This window comes from Magallana gigas, chromosome 5 (genome assembly GCF_963853765.1).
Source record: "Magallana gigas chromosome 5, xbMagGiga1.1, whole genome shotgun sequence".
Lineage (NCBI taxonomy): Eukaryota > Metazoa > Mollusca > Bivalvia > Ostreida > Ostreidae > Magallana > Magallana gigas.
Window position 1 is genome coordinate 49,520,433 of NC_088857.1, and position 13,865 is coordinate 49,534,297.

General features: G+C 34.3%; 1 protein-coding gene across 4 annotated transcripts in view; it reads right to left on the reverse strand.

Annotated features, from left to right (window-relative positions):
• The window catches only part of LOC105331210 (MAM and LDL-receptor class A domain-containing protein 2), a 100,041-nt gene that overhangs the window by 39,683 nt on the left and 46,493 nt on the right, over positions 1-13,865 (reverse strand). For 3 of the 4 annotated variants that reach the window (XM_066086117.1, XM_066086115.1, XM_066086116.1), the window contains exons 27-39: positions 12,066-12,150; positions 10,173-10,415; positions 9,183-9,358; positions 8,272-8,359; positions 7,714-7,814; positions 6,822-6,951; positions 6,224-6,402; positions 4,107-4,347; positions 3,288-3,632; positions 2,729-2,905; positions 1,174-1,322; positions 866-1,064; positions 515-676 (exon numbers count right to left, since the gene is read on the reverse strand). In XM_066086117.1, the coding sequence (XP_065942189.1) occupies positions 515-676; positions 866-1,064; positions 1,174-1,322; positions 2,729-2,905; positions 3,288-3,632; positions 4,107-4,347; positions 6,224-6,402; positions 6,822-6,951; positions 7,714-7,814; positions 8,272-8,359; positions 9,183-9,358; positions 10,173-10,415; positions 12,066-12,150 (2,275 nt within the window). The remainder of the gene's footprint in view (positions 1-514; positions 677-865; positions 1,065-1,173; positions 1,323-2,728; positions 2,906-3,287; positions 3,633-4,106; positions 4,348-6,223; positions 6,403-6,821; positions 6,952-7,713; positions 7,815-8,271; positions 8,360-9,182; positions 9,359-10,172; positions 10,416-12,065; positions 12,151-13,865) is intronic. The other variant, XM_066086118.1, reaches the window with a different exon arrangement.

A 13,865-nucleotide genomic window follows, 5' to 3' on the forward strand; every position in this document is an offset into this window, starting at 1 on the left:
TCTCTTGATCAATCAAAAAAAAATAAAAGAATTAAAGTTTTCTTTAAAATGAAGACATTTAGTATAATAAAATAAATAGTATTGAAATTGACTCCTCTTGAAAACCATTGTCAATCTTCGCTTCGCGTCGGTTGACAATGGTTTTCTCAGGGATGTCATTTTCAACTGTTACGTATACCCTCCCAAACAGGCACTATTTATATAATATTCATTTTCAGGTATCATATGATAGATTCCTTATATTGTGCGATTTGTGTGAAATCGTGATAACATAAAATTGTGAGCATGGAAATTTTGGTAAAATTTCATTTATTCAAGGACTGTCTGAAAGTTTAAAGCAAAATTTCAAAGCATGTGATAAGAGCTTCTTCCAATATTAAACAAATACTATTTGCTTACGTTTAATTCAGATTCTATAGTAATCAAATAAAATGTGTACCAAATTCATTAAACCCTTTTTTCTACACAACATACTACAGAAAACGGTTTTACTGTACCATCCCCTTTCACCTACCATATCTGGACTGCAGAGTCTGGTCTTGATACACACGTCCTCCGTCTCTGGCTGGCTGGACTTTCCGCCAGCTCAAGGTTGAAGACTGACAAGATTTCGAGGTATTCACAGTCTGGTATTTACACAAAGATTCGAAGTCACAGCTAACAGGGTCAGCAGAGACTGAAAATTCAAATGATCAGGCATTATAAAATATGGAAAAAAACACGAACCATTAATTCAGGTGAGCTAAGAACCCAAAGCATTGACAGAATGATGTATAAATAACTGCTAGCCTTTCCAGTTTTACAAAATAATGCATAAAACTTTTTATCATTTCTAGAAACAGATTCTGAAAAAAGAATAGCCTACATGGACAACTGGGTGACAACTGAATGTTATCAATGGCAATATCTCCTAAGGGTCCAGGGCCTCTCACAGCAATGAAAGAAATCTCTACTGTTCTACCAGAAAACTCAGACAAACTGACACAGGAAGAAGCCCAACTGTTCCATTGACTTCCAGATTTGGTCCACAAATGTCTTTTTGTGTTGGATGTGATATCAAAGACCTGAAATAATATTGTTGTCAATTTATGCACAAACAGCTGGTATTTTCTTCTTGTTTGGTGATAAAAGCTGCTTCACTGGTACAGAAAGAAAAGAAAACTTCATACAGACCTGCATAAGCAAGCTCCCAACATCTTCTCCATACATGTGATAGTCAAAATTCAGTATGAGAGCTTGGCTGTTAACCAGGAATTCTGGGAAGGATACTGCAGTAGTGTCTCCTTGGTTTCCATAACTGGCATCCACATTCAGATAGTATCCTTAAAACACACACAAGTGATTGTTTAAACACACTAACAGATCCAAGATAAAATTCACAAAAAAAATATTACAAAAATTACATTTTATAAAATGCATCTGACTTTGAGCTTTGCTGTAAACATAAAATGCATGCTTTCATCCAAATGGACTTATTAAAGGAATGAAAATGTAATACTGTAAATACTGCAAACCAACTTTAACGAGGCCGGGTCTAATTTGTTCTGCCCTAGATTTTTGGATGAAACTCTTTACATGAATTTCTACTGATATATTTATTATTTTACGATTAAAAAATAAGACATTTACCACACCGTTTGTTTAGGGGGTCATCTCAAAGTTTGTTAATCTTTAACATAGGACCCTATGGGATTTTGCTTGAAATGTATCAATTTTGCATATTTTTTACATTTTTTCAAAACTTCTGCCCTAGGGATTTCTTTTTGTGTTCTACATATTAAAGTTATTGCTAAAAGGCATCAAATGGTCAAATAAAAAAAACCTTTTACCTCCTGGTTTGTTCCAGGGGTCTTATCAAAGGTGATTTGTGTATGCCCAATTTCCCGGATTAGTCAGATAATGGCTATTTTTTATTTGACAAAGGCGGAAAAGATGATCTATTTAGTATTATTAAAACATTCAGACATATTTAAGTAATAAAAAAATATATAACATCACATATTAAGGGTCATTAATATAAAATACATGGTTATTTTCTTGAAATATATGAATTAAGCTATATTTAGGCGGGTTAAGAAAACGTGACAGAGGGCTAGGCTTGCTGAATCCTCTTCACGTTTTCGACCCGAGCCCAAATATAGCTTATACTTCGAGACATTTATATTTATTCCACAATATAACATTATTTTTACGCATCAAACGAGATATTTTCAACAATTTTCGCTGAATATCTGCAGTTGAAACTATCACGCCATGGCGTCAACCAAGCAAAAATATGACGTCACAATACAAATGAAACGCTGCGCGAAAGCGTGCGTACTCGTTCTGTACTCGGCCTCGTTAATTAAAGAAGATTAGATTTTATGTTTTGCTGCAACTAACTACACTGTATAGTGACAAAGTCTATGTTAATGATCTTAGATGAATAAGCTAAAAAATGAAGGACTGGCTTTTAGCAAAAACAATTGTTAAGAAAACCTCATTAAATTTCGTTAAGTGTTCACTAGGTCATTTCAATTAACCTCCCTTGGCCTAACATATATCAGATGAAAGATGAAATTTCCAGACAGACAAAGAATGAGCATAAAGACAATTTTCTATTCATTTTATCCTTACAAGCCATAAGTTTGGGGCAGAGCTTCTACCCCCCCCCCCTTAAAAACCTTACAAGGCCCCCTCCACCTTGAGTACAGGATCACCAAGATATGCCCCCCCCCCCTTTCAGTACCTCCAGGGTCTGAGTCTCTGCCCGAGTCCCCTCTAGGTCCAGTGTGTAAGCTTGGAGCTGGTCCAGATATCCTCCTCCACCTATAGGAAGGCGACTCCTGCCTACATCCTGTACAGTTCACCGAGTAGCTGCAGATAGTAGGCTGTCCAAAGTCACAGAGACCATCCTTTAGTCCATCTACAAAACATCATTGTGTGTGTATCAATCAAAACATCACTGTATGTGCATTAGTGTTCTACTAAACATTCATTGCTGTGTGTGTGCAATAAGTCTTTTAATTCAACATTCCAATAAATTGAAGTCTCTTCAAACTGAAGAACTAGGGGAATGATACACACTTATATAGTTTTATCATTTTTCATTTACCATACACACTATTTTTCTCCTTTTTGTAACAATTTGTTAATAAACATCCTATGAACTCTGAATATAATCAAGATAACAATGGCAATATCTTTTCATGTTTCACTGCACAGGCTTCACAAAGACAAGAAAACAAAACTAAACTTATGACTTTGACAAATAATATTCACATCATCATTTTAATTTCTGAACTTACAAGGACAATCTCCGCTGTCAATGACCACATCGTCAATTGCTATGTGGTTGTTTCCCAGTGTGCCACGAGTTCCTTTGAAATGTAATGACATTGTTTCCCGAGATGGCAGAGAAGTACAGAAGTAGTACCACTGATCTCCCTGCTCCCCCTGTCTCTGTAAGAGGACATCTCCCAGTATAAATCCTGAACTGTTTGCTGCCCACACGGTCAAGTGTCCCGTCATGGCCCCATTCATATGGTAGTAAAAACTGAACCGGGCATTGTCAGGCGACGAAAAGCTTGGAGACTCCAGTGTACCACTATCGCCTTCATTTCCTTGTAGGTTCTGGTAATACATGTAGGTACCTACCAAAACAAACAAACAAAAACTTTATAGTCATAATATTAAAACATTTTTCTCTAGGGTCATAAAAATGTTAAGTTTCTTTAGTTTTCAGCCCAAAAGAAAAAAATAAAATACAATGCAGCAAACAACTACATGTCAAAGCAAGATTTGCAAAGGAAAATAACCCAATTTTCATATTTTACATGAAAACTAACAATGGAGTTATTTTCCTTTAATTTTCGGTATTTCAAGAAAACGAATCATTGAGGCAGCATTTGACCAGATGTGGCAGTCCCTGAGAAATAAAACAGTGTATTCTAAAGCCAAATTTAGTCATCAATTGCAAATGCATTTTCTGTCATTTTTTTTATATTACTATTTACTTGGGCAGTTGTACATATTTTCATTCCATATAAAATTTCATAAAATTAACACACATAAATGAAATTATATTTTTAAAGTAATTGATAAAATTTTGCCAACAATCACCTCACCTTTGCCTGAAGTGTGATCCATGGGAAGTTCACCCCCAGTGCTGCCAGTGTCACTCAAGCTCCATGAGGACTGGCCGTCAGTGTTATTGTAGCTACAGGTCGTCCTATCAAAGGTGCAGTTCACACTGGTGTCCATATGAGAGGCACAGGACGATGGGTTGCAGTTTCCATCAAAAAGATAGGCATCATCAATAGCAATGTCTGAATATCTGCCAGGCCCCCTTATTGCCTCTATGGTTATCTGAAAGAGTTACACAAATAAACTCAATGTGAATTCATCATTAGTGGACAAAACACACATTAATTTTTACAACACTCATTTTGTGACAAAATCTAAATTTGTCTGGCTTCGTTTATATGCATATCATTTATGAAAGTCGAATGACAAAATATAACATTAAACCATACTTGCCAACCTCCAACATATGAAAATCTGGTCATGACCAGATTTGGAAAGTAAAAAATCTGGTCATAGCGCGTAACGACATTCACTACATATTTACCATGCATTTCATAGGTATATACATTAGAAATATGTGTTAAAACTTATGTGTAATACTTTATTGCAAAGAAGCATTTTAACTAACAGTTGCTGATTTTGAATTTTGTAAAGTGATCTGACACAGAAAATGATAGGTTGTGTTCAGGTAAAAAAAAATGCAAAAAGAGTTTTTGCTACATTAACCTTGCTTTTGAACTCTGTAAATGATGACATGAAAGTTGTAAGTGACTTGGAAGACTTTTGTGTATTAAAAAGCATTTTATAGATGAGTTAGCGTTTTTGAATGTTTAGTCAGATTATTTTGGGCACAAAATCCAATATTCAAATGTGCGTTACATAGAACACAAAAGTCTCGTTTTGTACTCGATTATTTTGTTTTAACTATGGGAATTCATTTTCCCATATATGTTGATAGGTACAAAAATATTGTTTTCTTTTTCTTTTTTGTTGGTTTTGATTCAGCTGGCCCCGATGAAGACCTTTTCTTATTGGAAGCCATCACACTTAATGATTTAAACCTTCGCTTAGTCAAAACAACTCACGATAATAATTACACTTAATGTGTCTGTTATAGCCATCGGCATTGTTTACGCGTTACGTAAATCCAAGCTCAGCTTGGGTTCATAACTGGAAGTCAAACGCGCAACGTAATTTACGAACCAAATCCGGAAATCGGGAGATTTTCGGGTTGTTCGACAAAAATCGGGTGAAAAGCATGACCCGCCGGGTCATAAAAAATAATCGGGTGAAGGGTTGAAAAATGGGGTGTGACCCAACAAAATCGGGTCAGTTGGCAAGTATGCATTAAACTGTGTTTCTGGCTTATTTTTGGCAAATTTGATATTAACAAAGAGTTTGAAACATTGACATTACAGTTAATTGATCATGGATTATAATTAAGTATCAAATCATTATACAATATATTAAACATTTCATGAATCATTTTATACAACTAGTGGGTATTTTTTTTTAATCAAAACAAAAAAACAACCCCCCCTTCTCCCCTTTGTTTGTAATATGCGGCAAATAGGTAGAAAAGTATAATATTAGCTAATTGTCTACATGTCAAATCAGTGTATTCAGGTTTATATTTAACCTTGAAAATCCAAAATAAGTCAGGGTCAAATATTTTTGGTAAGATTCATCTATGTTTTATATCAACCATATATGGTACACATGTTCTGGTCTTTAACTGAAGGAATTCTTATGAAATTGTGTACTGGGATAATATTTCTCAAATTAAAATTGATCTACGTGTGTGTGTCTATCTGTCAAGTGCAATTATTTATATTCACAACAGAAAAGATGTCAACATTTTCCATGATATATTTTCATAAGAAAACTATAGCTGTTTCTGCTCCTGTGAAATTTTCCAAGGGAAAAAATGATATTGTGTCACTAAAAATATCTTGGATATCATCGATTTAAATTGCACTTCTTTCATAGGTACGTGTATTTTCACTGAAAAAAACCCCCCAAAATGTGTTGCATAAATATCTTGGGACAGACTGCATGTATATGTAGTAAATTATACACAGTTAATCACAGATTTAAAGATATTGCTGATACTTAGTCTGAAAGGTACTAGGACAATACAAAACAAAAATTCGCTTACTTTCGTATTTGCATCAGAGTTAACAAGGTCAACATAAGCCTGGTTCCAGGCTGAGCCCTGGTCACCCTGTTTCTGCCACAGAATACTGGTTCTGTTATTAGCTGAAATCTTGTTCACCCTTAAGGACCCCATTGTGCTTCCATACATAGAGTAGTAGAAAACCAAGCACTGTGACACATCTGCAGGAAAAAATATTAAATGAGAGGAATAACAGGCTTAAAATATAGAGATCTAATTTATCTTATAATGGTGCATATCTTTTGAATGTTTTTTATATGGGTACTACGGGTCTCAATTATTTCAATATGGAACAACTTTGTTACATGTATAATTAGTTGGAACAGTAAAGGATCCTAAAGGTTTTATTTACCTCAGAATGGAACATATCAAATAAATATATTACAAAGAGAGGCATCAAAATAAACTATCCTCAATAGATTTGTACATCATTGTGTGTATTAATTGTGAAATTCAACTGAAGAGACAAGATTCATGGTCTAGGACAAGGCTTTATTAATACTTCAGTCCTGGCTTGAGAATGACATCAAGTGGGGCTGGGAATATTAGTGGCCTTGTATGTGTTATTCATTTGATTTACTTTTGATTGCATATGGTTTGACAGATAGGACTGCATTTCCTCCTGTTGAAACATAGTCTGCTTCTAGATATATGAAGTATCTTCCTCCATGTGCCAAACTTGGACCAGTCCCTGCTGTGGAAGTATAAGTCTGTAACCAAAAAAAAAAATTAAAACAATGAGCAACAGATACACAGGACTTTCTAATGAGGTTAAATGGTTTGGAAAATAACCACCGCCTACAACTTTTTAGGACTATTTGTTAAGACTTATTCCAGAGAAAAAGATTTTTTTTTTCCTTTTATATCTTTATGGAACTTTGCTCACACCCCATAGCCCCACTTCTGAATACAGAGAAATATTTGCTTCTTTTACTTTTGCCCTCTTGCCCTCGTTGCTTGTGGGTGAATTTAAGACTATGCAAATTCCAATGTTTCAAATTATCTCTGTGTCTGGGCCAATTCAAGACGAGGCAAAATTCTTCAACAGCATAGACGGGCGAAAATTACAAGTGGCAAATATAACCCTGTTTACAGCATTGCTATGTCTGATTGGAGTCATGATGGTTTGAACAAATTGAATCTACTCAAAATAAGGATGCATGAATTATAAGTATGTGATATGACATATTGTAGCACTGTAGTTCTTGTAGGTGTGCATATTATTAATCCTCCATTTGAGCAATTTTGATTTCCCTTCACCTTAGTTTGGTTGAAATTGGTGAAGAGGTTTAAAAATATACTTGTATGTGTATAGTGTCAAAAGGAAAGACAAGAACTGCAGACAAATACTTTTGTGATCCAAAACATTCACTTAAAATCAGGGATGCTAAAAAAGAAAGATCTTGGAATGTAACAATCTAAAATATCAGCTTTAAGCACTAAAGCAATCAATATATAGAAATAAGTCTTACAGATCGGGTCCAGTAAGATGAATCAAAGTTCTCTTGTTGTAAAAAGCAGTTTGTGTACCAATAAGTATCTTCAAAATCACACTTGTACATAACTGGTTCATCTAAATATCAATAAAAAGATAATGAAACTCATTCATCATGCAATCAATTTTAGGAACATCTAAAAACTGTTCACCTTGGGGTGTATAAGCTATATGCTTCATTGACCTATCACAACTAATTTCATACTTTTACATTTTTAGTTCATCACAATAACACTAGGAGCTGCTCTGAAAAGAACAGGCATGTTACTGACCAAGGGATGGATCAAAAACAGTATGCAATATGTATTTTATGACAGTATGTGCACTATGTCCAAATTTAAAATAAATAATGAAGTCATATGGAAGCAAGTTTTACATTTCACATCTTTGAATTGCCTTCACTAATTACTGATTTAAAATTTAAAATCTCAGTCTTGCAAGGTGTAAAAGATGGAAAAGGTTACATTACAAAGATAATATTTAAGGTCAGAGAGAAAATTCTTTTCATTAAACATTTAATAATTTAATGTCTTGCCTGTACAATCGGGATCCTCATTCAAAATCACATTATCAATAGCTATATCTCCAGTGTAACTACTTCCAGCTGTTGCCTCAAACAAAATCTGTAAGCAAATAAAGGATAAAAAACACATAAACATAAATTAATTAATAGTTTATAACAGGTATTCCATAACATTGAGAAAATCCCCTTTTCTTATTATAAATACCAATCATACTCAAGTTTTAGATTTGCCTGCTACATGACCAATGAAAGAGATCATAATTTTCAAAAAATCCATGCATTTTCACTAATGACTGATAAAGCCCAATTCATGAACCAGAGAGCCAAGAGTTACACAATTTTGTGGGGCTATTCACTCTTAGGGTGTATTTGTTTCGTCAATTGGAGAGCTGCAAGAGTAATTCTAATTTGCTCGTTTGCAGTAAGGAGATCTCCAGTAGATCCCCATTGTCTACTTTCCAAATAGCAGGTAGACGCTGGAGATATCCTGGACCAGTTCTTGGGGTAGCAAACAAAAACACCCTTAGTTATCTTCAGGGCAAAGGAAAGTCTTTAAAGAACTACTGGAAACCGATCAAGATATCTGTGAGCCATTATGCCTAATAGTGATACCCCCACTCTGATGTGAATATAAAAAATAAGCAAAGTCGACATTTAACAGGAAGTTGACATGCCTAAACAAAGAGGGGGTTAAAATTTTAAGCATCTGCAATTAATCAACTTTGACAAAAATGTGTTTGGAAAATGTAGGCTAAAAAAACAACAAACTTGACAGAGTGTGTGTTAAAATTTCAAGCATCAGCAAAATAGTTCCTGAGAAAAAAATGAGAGAAATATTTGTTACAGACAGACAAACAGAAAGAAACACATGGGTAAAACTGTATACCCTTCTCTCCTTTGGAACATGGATATAAAAAACAAACCCGCATAGATGCAAGCTGGGGCAGTGACACAGCACCATGTAACCAGTTGTTTCCTTGGCTTCCATACCTCCACCACAACCTCTGGGTGCCACTTGCTACCGTGGAGACATTGACATTCAGGGTGTTGATGGTGGATCCATACATGTGGTAATCAAATTGAAGACATCCACCATTAGCTACAAATATCAAGAGTTAAAAGCATACATGTTAACCTCCCGTGGTGAAAAATAGGTAGAATTAGAACTCAAAAGTGGTAGCATTGTGCGCCGCCTTTTTCGCGCTTATTTCAAAGCACAGATTTTTATATTCTACACATATGTACTAAGGATTTCTGATTAGTAATTAACAATATCAACTAAAACATAAAAGACTTTTGAAATCTAGTATTATCAACACATGCAATAACAAGTGAAAAGCTGTCAATGTGAAAGCAAACTAGGTTTTTTTTTTATATGAACTGTATCCATAATCCATGTCAACCCTGAATTGATAAACACTACCTACTGTATCAAGTGAAATGGAGTACCCTATGTGTAATATTTTGCCAAGAAATGACGAAGTTCAAAAGCTGGCATTTTTTCATAAATTATCAGAAATCAAAATCCTAGCAATATGCACACCTCTGATATATGTACAACTGATCTGCAAAAGAACAACTTCCTATCTTGAAAACTGTAGAAGGAGTTATCCGTACAATGAGGGTACACTATATGCAATATTTTGCAAAAAAATGGCAAAGTTCAAAAGCTGGTACAAAATTAAATGACTATCTACAAGGAATGTATTTTGAAGAAAAGCAGTAGATTTTGTTATAAAAGCAGTAGGCGGGAGACAGAGGTAAAAAGTGGTGGACTTCCGCTTAAATCGGTAGAGTTAACATGTTAATATGTCCTTTAAAAGCGGGTTTTCTTTTATGCTTGATAAATCAAATTAAAATCTAATTATAACCGAGACTTTTCCCTTTTCTTTAAAAATTAAAAGTATACATACTTGTATTCAATTCTGAGGACATCAACACAGCATTCTGACCGTAGCTTTTTGAGGAAGTCTCTATGTACATGTAGTAGGATCCCTGAGATGCTGAGGATGGTCCTGTATTTGAACTTGGAGTAGACCCAGATCGTCGCGTCCAATTAAAGTTGTCAATGCCGTAAACTTGATTTAGATTGCAACTTCTATCATTTTCCCAGTTGGTATATTCAAACTCACATTTCATCTGGAATGGGGAAACTCCTGGAAAACAATACAAAACCTCAATTGAACTAAAAATACATAACTTGTATTACCCAATTCATAGCAAATATTTTAACATTATTTTCAATGTAAAACAGTTTAATCTGTTGACTATGAACCTCTTGTTCATTTATCTCTTGAAAACTACACAAAATAAAAAGATTAAAAGTTCAATACTAAAAATTAATGTAAATATCTAATGGATACTTTCAACAAAACAGTTAAATTATGGCATATGATATGGATACATTGTTCTAGATTAGGAAAAAGTGACTTGATAATACTCTGTAGGGAAAAATACACTTTAATCATTCATCAATTATATATAAATTGGATACATGTATAGAACATAAGTATAAGAGGACAAATCCCCAATGTCGAAAGGTCAGAAGATATATAACATGATTGAGTTATCAATCATGTAAACTGATCCAACATGTTATCATTATTCCAATTGGTGTTATAAAGATTTCATGTAAGCAATCGATGCTGCATCTGTGGCATGTTTTAAATGAAAATGCAACTTTAACATAATTTTTTCACCTTAAACTTCAGAAACATAATATTTGAAGACCTCTTTTGAATTATACAGAATTTATTCAAAGGAAGTAGATGCATGTTCAAAGTCAGAGCCCCAATTTTTTGTGGAACACATGGAAGTATATTTAAGCATGTTTTGTCAATTGGCTGCTTACTCAAGAATACAATTGTAATTGTAATTGCCATGGGTTCATGATATCTTTATTGCTATAAAGAAAGTTTACAAAATTGGACATTTTTGAATACTTGGTACTTGTCAGTTAAATGCATGTTACCTCTTTACCATTTTATAAACGAACAACTATTAAAAGCAGTTTTATCACATCTTAAATAATAATTAATTGTTATGACTAGTTTTGCAGCTACATCTACCTAAGATCAACTGTAAAATTCAAGGCTATTCTTGACATTTGGCAGAATTTCTCAGTTTATTACATTCAAAACCTGTATCAGCCCCTACAATGGAGAATTCTTGTTTGCATTCGATCCAAGGGACACCTTACAAAGTACTAAAGGTAAGTGAATTTTCTTATCGTGTTGAAAACGGCGAGTTTTACCATGCTAAGCCATCTCATTGACATCCTCCATTCTCCTGTGAATACTTTTGGCCTGACACTGTATATGTATATTCATCAATGGATTATATGTGTGTAATGATCAATTTAAAGCTTATACTCTGTGGAATAAGGATTTCCATTTTCCAGAAATGTTCTCTCTCATTTCGGTTAATACTTTCTTTACTTATCTTTAAGTTTCCCTTCATTACCAGAATTAATATTGTTTCTTTTTCTAGTTGCTGTAAAGTTCAATGACTTAAAAGGGAAATGATTTTAATTTTAAATTTAATTTTATTCCCATAAGTTTTAAAACAATGCAGTTTACATTAAGCAAATGTATTTGATATTTGTAACTTACAAATACTTACAATGTTTAAATATATAAACATTCATTGAATTTTTTTTTATTTTAAGTCACAAAATTAAAAAAAAAAAAGTCTGAAGTAGTTTTTCCATTTAGAACAGAGTTTGTGGACTTGTCCAATCACAAAAAGAATAGACTACTTGACACATGTTAATATTGAGCCCTGTTACAATGTAAGTTAACTCTAACCTGAACATTCTGTAGGCCTTGCATTAACGTTATCAATGGCAACATCTCCTGTATAACTGCTGCCAGCCGTTGCCTCAATCAGAATCTGTAAGAAAGTAAATACATTGATCATGCAATTACAGTATTTTGTTGTTTACTGTTGGGTCATACTTTTCTGTGATTCAATAAAGGCAAACCAATTCAATCTCAGTCAAGATTACCATGTACTTTGTTGTCTATATGTCTGGTAGTTTAGAAGAAGATAATTAAACAACTAGACAACATTGATATGGTGACCATCTCAAAGGACCCCACTTAAGTAATGGACAATAGGCTGAAAAGCCTTTCATATAATTTTGCTTTGACCCTGACCTATAAGTATGAGCCAAATATGGCTAAGTGGAGAGTATATATGCTCTGAAAAAAAGAAATTTTGCATGATCCAATATGACCTTGACCCTTCACCTACCAAATTCAATCAAGGTCACTTCACATCCTTTGACCATAGGCACTCTGTGAGTGAAGTTTGAGCCAGAATGGACCAAGGGGAGAGAAGATGTGCTTTGGACAAGGATTTTCCATATAATTCTGCTATGACCTTCAGCTTCAACCTGGAAACATGGTTCAAGGTCACTGATTACCCTTTACCCAAAGGTACTCTGTGGGTGAAGTATGAGCCAGATTGGGCCAAGGGGAGAGAAGATATGCTCTGGACAAGAGATCTTGGCTGGACAGATGGACAGATTGAAGGAAGGACAGACGGACAGACTGATCACTATAAGGCACCCGCAAAGCAGGGCCCTAATTAATACTTTTTATTGATCATAAGACCAAGAAAATCCTGTCCAAGCACCATAAAGCCTAAAATTTCTGCAACCAAATACATGACAAATTTGGGAAAGGTATCCTTGCTTATCATAACCATATACTGAGTTTATCTACTGGATGCCAAAGAGAAGATTTCTTTAAAAATTACCCTGTTTCGATATGTCTAAAATACATGGTTACTGTCTTCAAACATCACATAAGCGACATTTAGGCAAGGGTAAGAAAACATGACAGGGGGCGATGCTTACCTAGGCCTTTTACCCTTTTTACCAAAGCCCAAATATCACTTATATTTCAAGAAGGCTATCATATATTACATCAATATTCAAATATATGCCCATCGAACCCTCTTAAAAGACAAACAATGTTAATGATTTTACCATCATATTGGGAAGACATTTAAGTGAAAACAAAAATTAAACTAGATGCTGTCATTAGACAGTAATACCCGCACCATGTGTTTGCCCCTAAATAACACTGTTTTATAATTTTCATAACTGAAGGATGAGATCCCTTCCCATATGATAATACACATCGTGACATGAGCAGCACTTTATGTGCAATTTGGGGTAGAACTGTTTGCAGTGAATTTTCAGTTAATCAATAATCTTAACATTTTATGTCATAGAAAGTATAATGGTCTGCATAATTATTACAAACAAAATTAAAAATTAAATTATGCCCCCTTCCCGTGGCGGTTGCCGGTTTTAGATTTGCTTCTGTGTGCCTACATGAACATCATCGTGTGCATAGATTTAGAGAAGGGGTGGGAGTGAGGGGTCCAGACCCCCCCCCCCCCATGAAAATTTATTTATATCAATTGTAAAATTACCAAAAATACACCTTGGACCCCAATGCTCTTACAGACATGTAAACGTTCAAACTCATTGCGCTTCAATGTTAGGTAACATTATTTGGGGGGTAAATATTTAATCAATATTTAATATACTTTATTGTTTATCTCAATAGAAAGTATACATGATGTACATCACA